The sequence below is a fragment of the Denticeps clupeoides genome, chromosome 12 (assembly GCF_900700375.1).
Source record: "Denticeps clupeoides chromosome 12, fDenClu1.1, whole genome shotgun sequence".
In the NCBI taxonomy this organism is placed as follows: Eukaryota; Metazoa; Chordata; class Actinopteri; order Clupeiformes; family Denticipitidae; genus Denticeps; species Denticeps clupeoides.
In genome coordinates, this window is record NC_041718.1 from 17,086,931 (window position 1) to 17,107,122 (window position 20,192).

At 44.4% G+C, this 20,192-nt stretch overlaps 2 protein-coding genes across 2 annotated transcripts; one reads left to right on the top strand and one right to left on the bottom strand.

Moving 5' to 3' along the window:
• Positions 1–1,899: 1,899 nt before the first annotated feature.
• Positions 1,900–10,298, top strand: tespa1 (thymocyte expressed, positive selection associated 1). The gene is made up of 12 exons (XM_028999445.1): positions 1,900–2,420; positions 2,634–2,817; positions 3,310–3,352; positions 4,361–4,401; positions 4,556–4,612; positions 4,983–5,019; positions 5,160–5,213; positions 6,189–6,281; positions 6,619–6,827; positions 7,323–8,392; positions 8,558–8,639; positions 9,756–10,298. Exons 2-12 carry the CDS (start codon positions 2,667–2,669, stop codon positions 9,860–9,862), a joined length of 1,944 nt encoding a protein of 647 aa, XP_028855278.1. The 5' UTR covers positions 1,900–2,420; positions 2,634–2,666; the 3' UTR covers positions 9,863–10,298.
• tarbp2 (TAR (HIV) RNA binding protein 2) lies at positions 10,248–15,761 on the bottom strand. The gene is made up of 7 exons (XM_028999446.1): positions 15,574–15,761; positions 14,816–15,130; positions 13,460–13,529; positions 13,218–13,335; positions 12,991–13,115; positions 12,332–12,527; positions 10,248–11,156 (listed from the first exon to the last, which is right to left on the bottom strand). The coding sequence occupies exons 1-7, from the start codon at positions 15,624–15,626 to the stop codon at positions 10,999–11,001; spliced, it is 1,035 nt and encodes a 344-aa protein (XP_028855279.1). The 5' UTR covers positions 15,627–15,761; the 3' UTR covers positions 10,248–10,998.
• Positions 15,762–20,192: the final 4,431 nt, after the last annotated feature.

The following is a 20,192-nucleotide window of genomic DNA, read 5'->3' on the forward strand; positions in this document are numbered from 1 at the left end:
ACCTGCCTCCACCTTCACAGGACGTCCCCTACGGTCCCAGATGAGTTATGCGACACTAAAACGCCAGCCCCAAAAAAGAGCCACTTTTAGCCTTAAAAGCAAATAGTTTGGATGGTGGGGTTAAATGTATGGTTAAATAAAAGTGGTGACCACAAAGTCCATTTATAACCAACAAAGAACAAGAAAACAGACTATTAATTATAACATGTACAATGTAATAAAACAAATCACAAAAGGCCTTGGCATTGTACTGTTAACTAGTAATGTACTTGCATTGTTCTTTTTAGTTTTACATGGTTTTGCCTTTCTTGACACTTATGATCATTAGTCTTATATACGTCCCCTACGGTCCCTGATGAGTTATCAGGGACCGCTTTGCCGTCCACACGGAGACATGGAAAAGGGCCCCCTGAAACACCATCTCTCCGTGCGGATGCGAGACCAGATCGGACCGAAATCCACCAGAAGATGCCACTATTGCGACAAAAATCTCGGCCTGTCTCTCAGACATATCGGCATGGATGTCTGAGCGACACCTCCAACTCAACCTATCCAAAACTGATCTTTCCGGGCAACAACTCCCCTCAGCAAAACCTCTCAGTTCAATTTGGCTCGCTACTGTTAACACCCACGGCGTCTGCAAAAAGCCTTGGAGTTTGGATTGACGACAAACTGAGTTTGAACCATCACGTTGCTGCGATCTCCAGATCCTGCAGGTTCGCTCTCTACAACATTCGCAAGATTCGGCCAGGCTACGCAGCTCCTCGTCCAGGCAATGGCCATCTCCAAACTCGACTATTGTAACTCTCTCCTGGCTGGAGCCTCTGCAGTCACCATAAAACCACTCCAGATGGCCCAAAATGTGGCAGCCCGTCTCATCTTCAATCAGCCAAAATACACCCATGTCACGCCACTCGCATTGAGTTCAAATCCTTGATGCTGCCTTCAGGGCTGTAAATGGAACTGCACCCTCCTATATCAACACACTACTAGCTACACTCCTGCACGTCCTCTCAGATCTACAAACGAAATGAGATCTACAAACGAATATTCCCTCTTCACGGGGTGTCCGATTCCAATCAACTCAGACAAAAAATTTCAGACAAAAACACTTACACACGCACATGCACACATACTGCACAAAATAAATTTAAACATTTTTTGTTCTTCGTCTAGCACTTAATTTCCGAGCATGTTCTTTTTCGGACAAGTTAGGCCTTATCAGGGCTCTTAGTTTTTGTAAACTCAAAATCTATAGAAATCGAACGAGAATTGCTGGTGTCTTCCTCCTGTAAGTCACCTCGGATAAAAGAGAAAAGCGTCTGCAAAATAAAGTAAAGAAATTGTACCATTTGGGAGAAAAACGTCCATTTAGCCCATGGCCGTTTTAGAGCCGGTTTGAGGCCTGGTAGTAGCCTAGTGGGGTAACACACTCGCCTGTGAACCAGAAGACCCAGGTTCAAATCCCACTTACTACCATTGTGTCCCTGAGCAGGACACTTAACCCTGAGTGTCTCCAGGGGGGGACTGTCCCTGTCACTACTGATTGTAAGTCGCTCTGGATAAGGGCCTCTGATAAATGCCGTAAATGTAAATTTGTGGGGCGTATGACCTGACCTGACCTTCCCTAATAACACTTGACAACTAGTGACAAAAAGTCCACAGCTGAAGGAGCGAAGACCTGGAACGACGGTAAATGTTACCTGGGAACTCAACTCCTTTTCACTCCACGAAAAAAAGACAGTAATAATACACACATCTCGCACGAAATGCTGAAAAGAGAAACGTCGCCTTTCAAACTTCACGCCTGTTGTTGCTCGTTGTCATTTAAGGACACGACGTGTCCAAGCGTTTGCGCGTCGCCGCATTTTAACCAACGAACAGCGACTCGCCTGAATACACGGCGACGGCTCCGGTCCTCTCGTTTTAAACGAGTTTCCGCCGCTTTCCGTTCCACCTTAAAGCCGCCGTCGCGCCCCATGGCGGAACCGCGGCGCCGCGGTGAGGAAGGTTACTTTTAGCGGGCAAACCCTCACATAAAACACACCGACGGGCATGCGGGGAACAGGTTATAATATTATTTATTATAATCATAACCCGTCGAGGGATAATCGCAACGCTCGGAAGTTATCCGACCCCGTGGGGACAATTTAAGGTGGGCCGGAAAGGTTCGGGGAGCCTCGTGGAAGCGGGGGCGCACGGCGCGCACAGCTCTGCCCCCGAGTCGCCGCCGCGTCGCGGCCCGCGGTCCGAGTCGCCCTGGAGGAAGTGATGGGGCGGCGCGGAGCAGGTGCGTTGTACTCCGACGTCACGATCGCATCGAGCCCACGATGTAGGTTCCGCGCCGTGCGTGCGTGGATTTTCTCCAGGTCGCCCCGACCCGGCTGGCGGAACCAGCGGCGGCGGACAGCGTGCCGAAGGTTTGTCGGGGGAATTTGTGGCCCCGGGGATCGTATCGATATACACGTCAGAAGCTTCCTTTTTTTTGTCTTAAACTAGCTTGTGTAATTGACGTAACAGGAAGTTTGCGAACAAACTTTTGCAAGGCGGTAATTGTATTATACTGGGTGGTGTTGGCTTAATGGCACATGATGCAACGCGCGTCATTCTAACAGACCTTTACCCCTCTGAAGGTCCTGAACCCTCTGAAGGAGGGTCCCAGCCTGATGGAGAGCCCATCTTCCGTGGTCAGGCGCCAGGCCTGGGCTGACGGCAGCAGGCGCTGGGTCACCCTGGAAGAGCAGGAGCCGCAGGGTCCGTGTCCAGCTCCCCCGGACCTCCGGCCGCGTCCGGAGGACGACGTCCGCCTCCTCGGCGGTGAGTGGGCATCTGGCCGACGTTTCACTCCTCGTTTGGGCCCTCGTTTGGGCAGGTGTGCTCCTTTTTTCCTCTTTAATAACTTGGAGCGCCGAGTGACCAGCGCAGCTGACTATTAGGCTCGGGCAGGCAGAGCTCCACCTGGGCTGTACAGCGAGGAGCCATCATCTGTTGCTTAAACAGACACTTGTTGAACCGATACCGGATCCGTCGTTATTGATTATTTCAACATGTAATGGCTCAGTTATAATATTTAATATCTTCATGTCGGAAAAACACACACACACACACACACACACACACACACACACACACACCATGCCCATTTATAATGCCATTGGCTTTGTCATGGATCTCTTGATAACGTTGATGAACTGCCCAGCCCTAGTTACAGCGGCAGCACAGACAGAAAGTGCAAAGGCATGACGTGAGAACTCGGAAGCGCAGGCACCGCCGACTCTTGATGGCTGTGTGTCTTCACGCTTTCCACAGGATGTGCTACAGGAAAGATCGAGACCTGGCTTCAAGGCTGCGGGTGAGTCTGTGTGTGTGTGTGTGTGTGTGTGTGTGTGTGTGTGTGCAAAAGAGGCCTTTGTCCATGGCAGCAAAATGCATTGGTCTGAAAAGAAAAAAAAAAGCCCCCCCCCCCCGAAACAGCGTAAATGGGCCACGGGCCACGGATATGAATTCATAACCAAATGTTATTAAGTGCATCCTTAATAACATTTGGTCTGTTTCAAGAATTTCTTCTGTGTTTTATAATCAGCTTATTGTTTTTAATTTTATTTTATTGCAGACACTACCCTGAAAATATATTACAATTATGGATTTATGCCTCCTTAACCGCTAGGCCACCACTGCCCCTTGTCGGCCTTGAAAAAAAGTGTTCACCAACAGGACTCCATATCCATTCGGGATTTTCTGGTTCTGATATCCTGGAGAAAGATCTCCAGTGGTAGAATGTACAGATAATTGAGTCAACCACATATCCTTAGTTGGCGCATTGCCAGTACACCATATTCTGATAAAACGTTTCTTCCAAGTCTCATTCTCAGACAGACCTCCAAGCATCTCATGAATGTTGGTGAGATATTATTGATGTTGCTCTCCAGCATCAATGTATTGATTTACTGATGGCATGCAGTGATGTTACAACACATTTGCTGTATTGTGTAAAAAAGGCAGTGATTTGTGATAAAATTTGTTCTTCAGTTATGCACATATTACATTAATATTGCAGAGAAGGGTATGATGCCCAGTTGTAATGTATACTGTACAAAATAATTATTGCATGAATCCATCAAGCCATGAAGATCTTTCGTCTCTAAAATCGCAGTCATTTCATGCAATTACACCAGTTAACAGTTTTTATGTAGGAGACAGAGCTCTGCTGTGCTGGACGTGCCGCTCGGTGTGTGTATTTTTATCCAGCCTTCTGGCATGGTGCCGGCACTTCACCCTCAGCATACGTACATGAATCACGGCTCACATAGCTGCCATTGTTTTTCTGAGATTCGCTTTTCTCCTGTCTCTTCTTTCTCAGGTCTGTCGTGGGTTTAGAAAACCCGAGTCACCTGACACTAGGTAGGCCTTCTTAAAAAGACAAATTTTATTTATATATATATGTGTGTGTGTGTGTGTGTGTGTGTGTGTGTATATATGGTTGAATGCACTGGCATGCAGTACCTGATTCTGCTCTCATCTGTGACTCCACCCACTATGTTGTCTTTCCTCCCAGAGTCTTTGCTGAAAACCTACGGCAGTTGTGAGGATGACTTATCTCTGGGAGCTGAAGGTGAGGAATGCAAGTGTAGAGCTTTGAAAGAGAGAGCAAAAAAACAGAAAGTTTATTGGACTGGTATGTTGTCAGATAAAGCATCTTAGAAGTGTTATCTTGCATAAAAATTCTTTATATTTATACGTTATCAGCTTCATCTTTCTTACTTCATATCCTGTCCCTAAGCCAGTAATGTGGCACATTTGTGGTTAATTTATTATTCAAAATACCTTCTGTATGTGGAAGACAAGGCTCTACATGTTGGCTGCATAACTCGTCATGCTTCCATCACAGCGTACAGTTTCAGTCCTCTTAATACGAGGCCCTGTCATCGTTGGACCTCTTACGAGTTGCAAATTTTGAGATATACACCCTTTGATTCTTGCAGCTACGGCGTTAAATGCAGTGGACGGAACAAAGATGGGGTGAGCTAGGAGAATTTTCTGAAGAAACGCCCTGAAAGTTGACTGTTGCTGTAATAACAGTGTGGGGGCGGCATGATGGCATGCGTTCTATCTGCACACATGTTTATTTACTGTGGTAAACACTGTACATGTTTCAACAGATACCCTGTCCTACAGCCCCCGCCCAAATCACGCCAGAAAGGTTTTACCACAAGGTACAAATTCAGTTTTTCTTGATTGCTTGTTTCCAGTGTAATGGACTGAACACCCACCTCATCACAATTGATAATAGATTGACATTATTATGGCGCAAAATGTCCAGCATGCGATATTGCATGTAATAAAAACACATTTATCAGGGTAAAAGCATATTGTTACCATGCATATTGGCAAATGGTCGAACTTTGCCCTGATATCTGCACGTTTACGATTATTGTGCGGAAGTGAGGAACATTTACACTCACTGGCTTGCTTTCAGTTTATTGAAATGACCAGAGTCGTCGTGTGGTCACTTTCAACAGGATAGCAGCACTTCTTCTTTCTGTCACTTATGTTGCTTTCTGATAAGTTTGATGATGAATATCTCCTGACCAGACAACTTTGATGATCAGACATCACTATAGTTTCCAATGTAATGCATGAATAAGAGCATTTCTATTCTGGTATGTTGCTAGACATGTTTTCTTGGCAGAAGAAGTGCTTGTTTTGATTACTTTTATGAATAAATGCATTAAACGTAGGGCATTTATTGTTGATGCCTTTCAATTGATTTCATAAAAGTCCTGGAGTGAAGTGATCCTCCAATGCAGATGTTGACAGTACTTTCTTATTTCAAGGTAGTAATAATAATTACAAAAATAATAATAACATTATGGGGGAATGTTGGGCTTCAATCCTAGAGAATTGGCTCCACCTTGTTGTTGTAATAAGGCGTCATGATTATAGAGGCAAGATAATGAGTGATTATTTCTCCCAATGCCAGCTGGCGATTGTAATAAAGGCATAATGTCATCAAGATTACATGTAGAATTGTTATTATTACTAGCAATAAAATTGACTAGAAACATTCCCCTAACAGTCCCTGTCTAACGTTTCTAAAACATTCAAACAACATTACATATAACATTACCAGGATGTAAAGAGTACCCTTCACAATGAAGATTGTTGACTAAGGAGTTTTGTGCTTGCAGCACACCTCAGAGGCTTGGCCTGCCATTGTACAACATGGGCCACAGCATGGCTTCCAGCTGCCTCTCCATCACCACCACCAAGACGGCCTCCAGGTGATTTTTTTTTTTTTTTGATTGTCACATGTGATACACAGCAGAACAGCACACGGTGCACACAGTGAAATTTGTCCTCTGCATTTAACCCATCACCCTGAGTGAGCAGTGGGCAGCCATGACAGGCGCCCGGGGAGCAGTGTGTGGGGACGGTGCTTTGCTCAGTAGCACCTCAGTGGTAACTTGGCAGGTCGGGATTCGAACCGGCAACCTTCTGATTACGGGGCCGCTTCCTTAACCGCTAGGCCACCACTGCCCCGGAATGGTTTTACAGTTCTTCATCATCCATTTCTTTCTGGTCTACTGCTAAATTGCGTTGCTTCTTTCTGCGCATCAGCCTTTCCGAAGTCCTGCAGATGTGCTCAGAGGATGCGGAGGAGACCCTGCTGCAGCTGGGCTTTGGCTGCGACGAACCGCAGGTCACCGCCCGAATCCCGTCACGATTCTTCAACTTCCCTTCCCAGCTGCGCGGAATCAACTTCAAACTCTTTCTGGAGTCCCAGCTCACCCGGATACGACAAGAGGACCCAAACTTGTCACTTGCAAGTGAGACAACGTGACATTCTTGAGAAGTTCTGCTGTGTTATATAACGTTGTGGCAGTAATGTGCAATTCATAAATGTGCAATTTTTCTGGTGCGTTACTACTGTTTTTGTCAATGCCTTTCACTCCATTGTGTGTGTGTGTGTGTGTGTGTGTGTGTGTGTGTGTGTGTGTATATATATATATATATATATATATATATACATCCACAGTGTTCACACACACACACACACATTCATGTATCCACTCTGTACATATCATACATATACCCATTGTACACGTGTAGATAAATACATATATTTATTTTACGTTTACATATACATACATCCATATTTTCTGTCTCTAGATTGTATTTGCTGATCTTACCTTTTCGCTGCTCTTACCTTTGTTCCATCCACTTTCTACCGTGACAGATCAAATTTTCCACTTGTGGGACTAATAAAGGTTTATCTTGTCTTATCTTAAACATGAAACCCGGTTTGTTTCCACCGTGTGCAGGCCGCTTTAGGCAGGTGGAGGTGCTGACGGCCATGGCCAACGCCTTCTACTCCCTGTATTCCCACGTGTCGCGCACGCCGCTGCAGAAACTGGCCCCGCCTGACTTCAGCTTCGCCTCGCCCACGCCGGAATCCCGCATCGCGCCCCGTTTCTTCGACAGCATCCGCTGCGAGCCGAAGTCTCCGGTGGAGCGGCTGAAGGACACAGTCTCCAAGATGTGCCTGTACACCGGCTCGCGCAGCTCCGACTACACGAGCCCCCAGAACTCCCCGCGGAAGCGGAGAAGCCTCCCTGACGTTGTGGAGGTCTTGATGGAGAACGGGACGACAGGAGCCGCTTGCAGCCCACGCAGACAACGGTCCGCCGGTGAAGATGTTGAGGGTGCGAAGGCAGAAGTACAAACGCCTTTGCTGGATAACCATGGAGGTATGAACAGGACTCAGGACTTTAGGACCTTACAGGCTGGACATTCTAGAACAAAACTCAGACAGCTGAGACGCAGTCGCTCAGTCTCGGACTCTGGTCAGACTCTGAGCCCCATCAGCGACACGTCGGCCGCAGAGGACGCTGAACCTCAGTCTCGTGTTCCCAAGATTAGCCATGAAGTTATATGTCCTCAGGTTGTGGAGAGTGTTCACAGAGCACCCCAGTATTGTGCAGAGGACAAGACTGCAAAGGATTCTTCTGAACAAAGACCTGGCTGCACCACACCCTTTCACACCCGGTGTTGTGAAGATGCTGAACTAACCCATAACCCAGAATGCACTGGGACTGTAACCAATAGGTCCCAAGGCTTGCAGGACACCTCCTTGGGTGACCTCTCACTGCCTCTGGCCCCTTCCAGCCCTACCGGACTAATGTCACCATGCCAGATTATGGTGACCGGTTGGGAGGGGGACCTGTCCTCTGCACATAAGGACCCGGTCGGCGATGGTTCCTTTGCACGGTGTCGTCCCTCTGAAGCTGAAGAGCCAGGTGGATCTGAACTGCTTTCCTACCAGAAGTTCCTGAGTCCCATCAGCCATCGCACCCACAAGCCCAAGCAGGCCAACTCATTCGAGCTAGAAGAGGTACGTATCGTCGGTGGCTCGTGAATCTGAAGATAACGCCCACAGTCCCCTCCAGGCACACTCGCTGTCTCCCTCTACAGCGGGAGAGCTTTGATTGGAGGGATTTAAGCTGCAGTGAACCGGCACCGGCCACCTCTTCATCACATGCCTGCTGTTTTCACACAGGTTCACAGTGCTGGTGAGGAGGAGATGGGACCACCGCAGAGCAGGATGCACATGAAGCTCTCTCTGTTCAGTCCGAACAAAGGTTATTTTTATTTTATCTTATGTTAGATTATTGACTTTATAAATATTATATATTGTAAATTACATACAGTAGAGGCCAAAAGTTTGGACACGCCTTCTCATTCAATGTGTTTTCTTTATTTTCAGGACTTTTTTTTTTTATGTTGGTAGATTCTCACTGAAGGCATCAAAACTATGAATGAACACATGTGGAGTTATGTACTTAACAAAAAAAGGTGAAATAACTGAAAACATGTTTTATATTCTAGTTTCTTTGCTCTGATTACTGCTTTGTACACTCTTGGCATTCTCTCAATGAGCTTCAAGAGGTCGTCACCTGAAATGGTTTTCCAACAGTCTTGAAGGAGTTCCCAGAGATGTTTAGCACTTGTTGGGGTCCAGCTCACCCCAAACCATCTGGATTGGGTTCAGGTCCGGTGACTGTGGAGGTCAGGTCTCCACTTTTTGTTAAGTACATAACTCCACATGTGTTCATTCATAGTTTTGATGCCTTCAGTGAGAATCTAACAATGTAAATGGTCATGAAAATAAAGAAAACACATTGAATGAGAAGGTGTGTCCAAACCTTTGGCCTGTACCGTATATCTAAAGTTCACTCAAAATGTCACCTATGGTTCTCACCCCAAGATATGACATACCCCTATGACGTCCAAGTAAGAGTTGATTTTCTCAGCCAGTCAGTAGCAAGGCAGCCTGCGCTTGTATGTGATCTTTAGGTTAATTGGTTAAAAAAATATATTACTAATGGGTTGTAGTATATGTAATTTCATGTAAAGATAACAAAAAGTTACACACTAGAAATTTGCATGACAAACTCTGTTTTATTTTTTTGTGATTTGCTATTCTTCAGGAAAGTGGCAGTTCGTAAGAAGTCAGATGAGTTCTTGTATAGCTGCACAGTTGCTAATGTATGTAGCCTTGAGGCTGGACCACCCAACCTTATCGTCTAATCCCAGCATGGTTTCTGAACCGCAGCGTGAGCGTGAACAGTCGGTTTACCCTGAGAGCGAAGTGAAAAGGAAGGAAGAAAAATGTGCTTATCTAAATTTTACACTTGCGTGAAGAAATGGCTGGCTTTTTTCTTTTTTATTTCTTCTTCTCTTTTCTGGTGTTGCAGGTCAGGCTGTGCGAGGGGACAGCTTCCAGTCCGACAGCAGCGGGTACATTGAGGAAGATCTGAACCTCACACCTTCACCCATGAGCGAGAAGACTGGCGACAAGTAGAAATTTCACACTCAGCATTCTCACTGATGCTGTTGCAGTACTGTACGTGATTGCAGTACCGGTGCCGTGCATTCGGTTTGGTCACCTACATTACCGGTGTAGTTACATTTGCTCCCCATGTAAACACTGCTGCATAGCAGCTACCATCTCTGTGGGATGAAGTCTGGAACTTGGATGCCCAAAGCTCCGTCAGATAGTGTCGTTTGCCATAAGCACATGAACATGTGGGTGCGCATGATTGACAGAGCGATGGACTGGATGGGAATGTAATTTAATTACTGTATGTGCCATATGCTTCTATTTATGGAGGAGTGCTACTCTCAGCCTGTGGTGTGTGTGTTCTGGACGTGACATGCGTAAATAAAGCAGTTGTACATAAAGTTTTATTATTTATATATATATTTAAAAACAATAAAAAGATCAATGACACATTTGAGAACAGGATTTGTTGTGGCATGGATAACCCTTGTTGACATTACGACTGCATCTGCGCTTTTGCGGCCCAGATGCATACACTGAACTTCATATCAATGGGTGAAACTACAAATATCAGCTTTCATTGACGACATAAATGTAACCTCAACAGCATTAAAAAATTTCAGTTTCACAGTACGAACCAGATTCAGTATGTTCAATTGGACGGGGTCTCTGCAGACCATAACTGGAGACACAAATAAAGGGAACATTAGTGTTGGACAATTTTCAAATCTAAAAATGTAAACCTCATGGAACAAGGCAAATAAAAAAAATTACTTATTGGTAAAATCTTAAAATGGTCTAATGTGAATCAAACACTTGTTAACAGACTGCTTGGTGTTACTGTACACCAACTGGAATAAAATACTGTCTCTTTAAAACATCACTACCTCCTGCCCTTTCCTGCAGGGCTAAAGCAGCAGTTAGACAGATCCTACACTTAGGATCTTTTTTTTTTAGGGTTTTTAGATTTCAGGTTACATCAGAGCAGGTACACCAGTCACAGTTCCTCCCAAAACTCCAGGGCCAGGTGGTAAAAAGGCTTCGGAAGCATGAACAACTGGTCGTCATGAGTTGTGTCACCTTGTGATCCACCAGGGAAACACCCCTTGGAGGATGGGGAATAAGAGCACTAATAAGCAGCAGAAACAGGGTGTCTGTCATTTGGCCCCTGCCATGATTTTGAGGTATTGCAGGGCGTTGTGGGCTGCGCTGGCACGGGCGGCGTCCTGGTTCTGGGCGAAGCCGTGGCACACCGTGATCGGCTGGGTGGACAGTTCCACCAAGCACTGGCACAGGCCACTCAAACTACGCTGCTCTGAAGGAGGGAGGGAAAAGAACCAGAGGAGGTCATCTTAAGGCTAAGCGTAGATGCAATTGTCTACTGCATCTCCAAAAGTTTAAATAAAAAAAAAGGTAAACCATCATATATGCCACGTCAAACTCGCAGCTCGCAGGCCAGTTCATTTTATTCCTCGTTCCTCCTGCGATATGAAGGGCCATAATAAACTACAGATCCCATAATGCAGTGCGCACTTTGCCTTGGTGACTTTGGGGGAAAAAAAAAAATTGAGCTGCTAACATTAACGGCATTTATCAGACGCCCTTATCCAGAGCGACTTACAATCAGTAGTTACAGGGACAGTCCCCCCCGGAGCAACTTAGGGTTAAGAGTCTTGCTCAGGGACACAATGGTAGTAAGTGGGGTTTGAACCTGGGTCTTCTGGTTCATAGTAAGTGTCTTAACTACTAGGCTACTACCACCCAATACCCAGTTGCTTCACAACGCATTTGCAGTCAACGTGGTACAGATTCAGCTGCAGTTTAAAGATTGTGTTCAGCAAGGCAACAGAAGCACTGCATTATGGGATCTGTAATTTGTGTGTTATCAGCGCTTCATATTGCCGGGCCATAATAACAGATCTCTATACAGTGATCTCACAGGATGTGGGCCTGAAACTCAAGATGTATGTATTATAAGTAAATTGATATTTTCTTAAAAGGTCCCCTGACATTAATGTTTTTTTGCTTTTATATAACGGCTTAGTTTTACCCTAATGCTACATCCCTTTCTGAAATTCAATCTTGGTGCAGAATTACAGGCGTTTTCAGTCAGGTCCACAATGAGATTTCCCCAGGACGCCCTGTTTCAGTGTGTGTTGCTTTAAATGAGGAGGAGAGCGGCCTATACAAGTGAGCAGGCATAAGCAGAAATGGCGTGGAGACATTCCAGCACTCTTTATACCCATCACCATTTCTAGCCACTGCTGCACCATAGACTGGCCAGGGGAACTAATATTAATGTTAAATAATCTCACAAAGTGATATTTTGATAGGGGGCCTTAATTATAGGGGACCTTTAATGCTGATTAAAGCTAAAGCCTAAAAAACGTCCAACTTCAGAAAAGTATGTTCAATTAAACATTTATGCGTAACCTTTACGAATATAATAATAAATACACAGGACTCCATGCTCATGAGCATGATACTCACCTATGTCCAGGTAGCTGACATCAAAGCGCTGCTCATCAGACAGGTCGTGGAGCAGGGAGCAGAAATTAGCGGAGGAGCTGGGCGTGGCCAGCGGGTTGCTGCGCAGCTGCAAGATCTTTTCTCCTGCAGAGTTCCGCAGCGAGTCCCACGTGCAGCCGAATGGTTTGCACTTTCCGCTCTCTCTGCTTCCCACGTGCTGCGGACAGCCCCAGGTTAAACAGCTTAGGATTCATGACCCCAAGTTAAATTGTAATGGGGGTGAGATGGAAAAAACAGCTCGTAGGTGCAGTACCAATCTATACTGGTCTATAGAGAGCACTGAAGCGTATTGATAAAAATCACATTTCAATTCATTTACAAATTTATTCAAATGTTGCCTATGTGCCTTCCTTTCGGTCCCTTGTCAGATAAGAATCATCTGTATTAAGAATTTTACTGCTTAATTTTAAAATTGTTAAGACATTATGTAGGAAACAAAAAAACTGTGCAAAGCTACAGTCAATGTGTTTAAGGGTGGCAAACAACATTGTTAGACCACTGATAAAAAGAAAGGAATTTTACATAAAAAAAAAAAAAAAAGTTATGATTATTATTTAAAACAACTTATTATACTACATAAAAAAACAATTAGCTTCAGGTTCTGGTGGCAAACCGCTCACCATGAAGGTGTCTTCCTCTGCTTCAGCCTCATGGCTGCCGCGCATGTCCACCGGAACATCGTGGATCCTGGAAAGCATCTTTGCTGCGGCGTTACGTTTGGCAAGCTTCTTTGATGTGCCGCTGCCTATGGAAAAAAAATAAATAAAAAAAAAATACACGTACAAAAACGCACAGCTTTGTGTACTCATAATTTACTCTCTGAATCGCGGTGCGTTACAAGGATTACCAATCTCAACAAATCTTTCCACGCGGCACGTCATGGTGAACTCTTTGCGATGTGCCGGCCCAGACTCCTGAGTCACAGTGTACTCCGGCAACCGCCAGCCCTTCTGCACCACAAGCTCCTGCAGGAGAAAAGGAGCGGAGCCAGACGGGCAATCAGAGAGAGGGTCTCAACAAAGGGACTTTTTTTTTTTTTCTGTTTGAGATTATTAATGTCCAGTCCAAATGACTGGACATGAGTCTCACCTGCAGTGCCCCCACCGGATTACACTCAGCCTGCTGTGTAGAAACAGGTGACTTTATTTCAGACCGAATGCTGTTGTAAAAAAAAAAATAATAATAATAATTATTTACATTAGTGCTACACCACAAGAAGTCCAAAAAAATCTTTAGAGGTTTACAGTACGAGTCAGGGTTGTCGAAAAAAAAAAACTACTCATATCACACTAAATATCGATACAGCAATATTACACAATGTTTTATGTGGTGATATTGTATCAATACAGGGACATCGAATATCGATATTTTTGCATACAAATTTAATCCCGTCAAGCGTTTTCTTTTATTACATTTTAAAAGTGAAGTGATTGTCACATGTGCTACACAGCAGCACAGCACACGGTGCACACAGTGAAATTTGTCCTCTGAATTTAACCCATTACCCTTATTGACAGGCGCCCGGGGAGCAGTGTGTGGGGACGGTGCTTCGCTCAGTTGCACCTTGGCGGATCAGGATTCGAACCGGCGACCTTCTGATTACGGGGCCGCTTCCTTAACCACTAGGCCACCACTGCCCACTAAAGTATCACAGTATGTACAGTATCAAAACACACCCCCTCCTAATTAGCACCCGTGTTGATACTTAAATTCCACTTTTGCTTCTGCCGGTTCACAGAAATCGCCGGCAATATTCAACAGGCGCTGCAGTGGGCAGGTCCACTGATGTTTCGGGCATGTCCTGCCGGCAGGAGGCCCCCAGGTCAAAATTATAGCGGGCTGTCTGGGATTCCCTACTTGGGATGCTGCCCCCACAACCCGGATAAGCGGAGGAAGATGAAGACTAAGATAAAGACAATTCTGTACAGGATTGTGCAAAACAAGTCAAACGAGTGAGGTAGCATAATAGTGTAGGAATTGTAGCAAATTCTTTCATTAATTTGTTTGTTATCTATTCATCAATTTATTTATTCGTTCGTTTCTTCATGTAGTGTGTGTATATATATATTTACATTTACATTTATGGCATTTAACAGACGCTCTTATCCAGAGCGACTTACAATCAGTAGTTACAGGGACAGTCCCCCCTGGAGCAACTTAGGGTTAAGTGTCTTGCTCAGGGACACAATGGTAGTAAGTGGGATTTGAACCTGTGACTCTGTAGTCTTCTGGTTCATAGGCAAGTGTGTTACCCACTAGGCTACTACCATCCCAGGGCATATATATGATGTTCTGACTTATTATAAAAATTATTTACTTTTGTATTTATTATGTCTTTTTTTTCCTCCACCTGTAGTAGAATCGTAAATAGAATCGTGTTTTCAAGCTTGAAATTTCGGTATCGTGACAAGCCTTTTGTGCGCGGAGTTCCACGAAGCGTCTTACCTCTCGCCTTCCACGGGCGAGTCAACGCCAGCCAGTCCCTCCACGCCGCTCTCGCACTCGGCGAAGACCTCCATCCCTCCTTTCAGCATCTTGAGGGCGGCCTCTGCGGCTTTGTGCTTGGCGGCCTTCTTGCTGGGCCCCTGGCCGGTGCAGCTGATGTCGCCCACGGAGACACGGAAGGTGAAGTTGGGCTGGTGGGCCTGGCCCTCGGCCTTCAGCAGGTCGTACACTGGGGTCTTGCCTATCCGCGTTCCATACTCCTGCAGCAGACTGATGGGCGTCTTCCCGGGGTTCACAGCCAGCATTTGCTCAATACTGTCAAGAGATCAAATTATTACAAAACTGATTATAGAAATAAGGGTGGTAGTAACCTAGTGGGTAACACACTCGCCTATGAACCAGAAGACCCAGGTTAAAATCCCACTTACTACCATTGTGTCCCTGAGCAAGACACTTAACCCTAAGTCGCTCTGGATAAAGGCGTCTGAAAAATGTAAATATGTAAATGTAGAAATGCAATAATTATGTTGTTTTTTTTTCCATCGCATTAGCATTAACCTGACACATATACCTGTACCTTATAGTCACAGCTTGCGATAAAAATATAAATTTACTTTCCCAGTGCTAGCCTGCTCTAAGCTAATACAGCAAGCTAGCGGGTTAATAACGACGTGCATCGATGTCTACAATAATGCATTGTTAAAAAAAAGACTCTGAAGAGGTAAGCTGTGCAGCGTGGGGGTCGGGCAGGACGCTACCTGGAGCACCCAGAGTTTCTCTTGCAGCTTGCCGGGCTGTTCTCGCCGCTCATTCCCCAACAGCGGAGGGAGCCAGCTGGTGACGGGCAGGTCGACGCGTCCGGTGGGCAGCGGTGGAGGACGCAGCGGCATTTGGACACTGCCTGTCCGCCTGTCCCCGGGCTCTTCTGGCCGTGAAGTCCCCACTTCCGTCGCCGCCTCTCGCGTCATCGGAAGTGTCGGTGACGTAGACGTTTAGTCCGAGTTTTATGACTTGCGCCTTTCACTTAAGTGATTAATCTTAAACTGTTGGGCCTAAATAAGAGCTAAGGGTTTACAGTTGCTGAAGGGCAAACTTAATATTACTAATTTTACTTAATATTACTAATATTAAGCAGGCAGGCCATAAAACAAAACAGGCCTTCGATGTGTCACGATACGATTATACCATGATATATTGTGATACTGTAAATATTGCATTATTCCATAGTTCACTGAAAATGTAGAAACAGAGCTGATTAACAAAGCTCTGCGTATGATCTGTGTGTATCACATTACCGCAATAATTCAGCCAAAACAACGTAACTCGAAACTGAATTTTGGGCAAATTTGTATGCAAAAATATTGATAGTTGATGTCGATGTATCTGTACAATAAAATCACGTAAAATACCACAATATATTGTTGTATTGGTTTTGTATTGATATTGCTTCCAGGACGCTGATAACACCCCTAGTCCTGACCCTTCTAGACCTCTGAATGAATCTTTGGTCGTCTGTGCAAAATTGGTTTGACCACCCTTTGCCAGATACCAATGTAATGACATAATCAGTATGATTGATGTAAATAATGATTTTATAACACTATAACATTTCATGAATCGGTACAATATCACCATGTAAAATATCATGATATATTGTTGTATTGACTTTGTATTGATATATTGTTGTATTGATATTTGGTAACAGCCCTAGTCCTGACCCTTATAGACCTCTGAAGGTATGTCGTGGTGTCTGTGCAAAATTGGTTTGACATCTATAGAATTTAAACCTTTAAACAACATTTAAAGTATCATTGTGCCACCAGGGCCCAGTTGTTCAAACTATTTAATCTGGATAGACATTTTCTGGTCACTCAATTTACTTTTATTCTGGCTAACTCATTGTCCAAATACAGAAATGTCAGGACGACCAAATCCGGTTTACTGCTGCTTTAATTGAAACCCACAGTGTAGCCAACTGGCTATGAAAAGAAACAACAGGCAGACCAAAAAGTGGCCAGTGGCCATATATCCATCGTGTTCCGAAGAAACAGAAAACACCACACAAAACATTTTTTATACAGACAGATTCTCACAATGAAAATAATATTTTAAGACAAGATTAGTAAAACGTCATTTATCCCGAGGGAAATTCTTTTGTCCTAAAAGCGTGCTCGAAGCGAAAAAAGAAAATAAGAACAGAACTGTAGTAATAGTGCAAATAAAAATCTAATCTCAAAGTTAAGAAAAATAATAACTTTACTTTACTTTACTTTATTTTGCAGACGCTTTTATCCAAAGCGACTTACAGGAGGAAGACACCAGCATTTCTTGTTAGATTTCTATAGATTTTGAGTTTACAAAAAGAGCCCTGATAAGGCCTAACTTGTCAGAAAAAGAACATGCTCGGAAATTGTTAAGTGCTAGACGAAAAAAAAAACTTTACATTTATTTTGTGAGTGTGTCTGCATGTGCGTGTGTAAGTGTTAGATTTGTCTGAAATACTTTTTGAATAAGCGGGTTTTCAACTGCTTCTTAAAGGTGGTAGTAGTCTCGGCTAGTCGAATGGAGGAGGGTAAGTTGTTCCACCAGCCAGGGACAACAACGGAGAACAGAGTTGATTGGAATCGGAGACCCCGTGAAGAGGGAATTTTCAGTCTCATTTTGTTTGTAGATCTGAGAGGGCGTGCAGGAGTGTAGCTAGCAGTGTATTGATATAACAGGGTGCATTTGGCTGAATAAAGGATTTGAACTCAATGCGAGCAGATACCGGGGGCCAGTGGAGAGAGGAGAGAAGAGGCGTGACATGGGTGTATTTTGGCTGATTGAAGATGAGATGGGCTGCCACAATAATAAATAAGTACAGTAGTTATAATTATAATAGTTAAAAATAATGTTGTGATGGATGAAAAAACAGCATTCAGTAGCATCCAGGGGTATTATTGCACATTTTCATAAAAAAAATATAGTGGGCAGTACATTTGTTCAGTTGAATGTGTTGAAAATAAGTTTGAATACAGATACCCCGAAAGTCTTATTACTTTATTTTCACTGCACTGTCCTAGTTCAACTATTGGACAAAATAAATAATCAGATCATCAGCAAACATGCTTTTGTGATAAATTAATTCTTAATTTTGTATCCGAAATCCACAGTAAATCTACCCTTGTGTTGGGTTCAGATTTTGATCCAGATTAAAATTGAGATTGGATTAGGTGATCTGAGTCTAATCTGTTGTCCAAAATTCCATTGAATTACCTTTTGAACAACTGGGCCCAGGGAATAGTAGTACTAGGAAGTGGTGAACAACAGTGTTTTTACTTAGGCGGTACATATCGTGTGGTACAAGTAACACCACATGAATATAAGGTTTTCCTACAGAACATTGCCAAAAGCATCACACTGCATGTAATCCACATGCTTCTATCTGGTAGGTCCAGAGCATTGCAGACGAGGAACTTCTCGTAAAAGGCATCTAGTAATCCCTTTGTCAAAGTAAAGCCCATTACACTTGCCCATTTTTCCTAATTTATCCCACCCTATGCCAGATACCAATGTAATGACATAATAAGTATGATTGATGTAAATAACGATTTTATAACACTATAACATTTCATGAATGTCAGAAATAATATAAATTTCAGGAAAGGTGAGAAAGCTGGATTCAAATAAATGGTAACCCAAATAGGCAGTACGTGGGATGCTAGGGTATAAATTGCTCACTTGGCTTTATTGTGTAACACTCAGTGGACTAAACTGGATACCCTCCATAAGGACATACTGGAATGAAAATGCTTTACATTAAACAATGACAAATGTCAATGCTGGCACATTTCTAAATCCAAGAGTTCATTGTTGATAGTGAGCTTCATTTGCCATCCCATTTTAATAATGCTCCACTAATGCTTTATTCCAGCGTAGGGATATAGCACAAGATTATTCATGTGTGCTGTTATGAGATGCTCAAAAATTCCAAATAAAATAATTAAATTAAAGCAAGGTGCTTTTACAGTAATAAAAAAGAGAGGGAACATGTGGAATAAAATCCGTATCCGTTTTGTGCCTAAGTGACGAATGCTGAAACAAACACCCCAGTGTGCCATTCCGTTAGTCTAAGCAATAAAATCAGATCAAGCATGGTTATGCAGCTGGAGTACCTGAAGGGGGCAGCATTTTGTTACCCGTAGATCTTTCACAGCATAATTCCATTGACTCTGATTTCCACACGGAGTTCTGATGCATTTTGGGAAAGGTGGTGACTGCTTCCCTCTCCTACCGTTGAACATCCAAAGAGGCATCTTAAAAGTCAAATGATATCCCCTCAGATATCCCCGCTGCCCTGGGCACTTCAGACCCACACGTAGTAATTTAGTGCCGCGATAAAAATGGGCATCGCGGAAGACGAAACATGCATAAGATAATTATAGTATTACTGTGGTTTGTGTCCTACAGTTCCCAACGTCTGCCATGTATTATTCTTTCTGTACGAGGCACTAATACGCCGTGCTCTCCAACCTATCATTTTCTGGTTTGGTTTTACATTTACCACCATTTAACTTGTTAATCTAGCTGCCATTATGGAGTTGCCGCTTAATGACTGCACACTAAAATGAGTTATGATCCTGGGCAGTAAATTTTCACGATTTTTGAACCCGGTTGCCCCCTCCCCACCACCTCTCTCGTATGGCTGATGTCAGTGCGTTTGACTCCTCTGGTTCCGCCCGGGGCCAAAATCATCAGCAGATTCGAGTTATCTCTTCAGAAACGAGCCGAGTTATATGAACAATTTTTTCCTCCCTCAATATGCTGTGCTTCCTTTTTTGTGTGTGTTTTGATCCCCTCGCTTGCGGCCGGGCCGTTCTGTGGCGAGGCTCGGGTTCGAGTGGCGCTCCAGTGTTATTTTTGGCTGGAGTGGCGGTTGGTGGCTCCGAGAGCGAGAGGAGACGGAGGGGATCGCTCCCTGTCCAAAACAGCCCAGGCTGTTTAAGGGATTTCTAGACGGAACGGATCGCTCTGTGACGACCAGGGCCATTATGGGCGCGCGCAGAGGGCCCGGGACGTGCCTGTGTGCGCCTCAGCTAATTTCGACGCCCCCGCGGTCACGGCGCGCCTTTCATGCATGAAGGCCGAATGCCTCCTTCCTCACGCCTCTTTTCACTTGCATTGAATTTACTGGTCTCTGCAACAGACGTGCGGATTGGGTGGGCGCGTGTGGGTGCTTTCTTTCTTGCTCGGAGAGAGCGAGAGAGCGAGAGAGAGAGAGAGAGAAAGTATGTAGATATGCAGTGATTTTTCGCTCTTTTTCTTCCATTCGCAGTCGTCACGTGGTTTTGTGCTGCTTTAAGCATTCTTCTGCTTCCCACTACACGTTGTGTTTTCT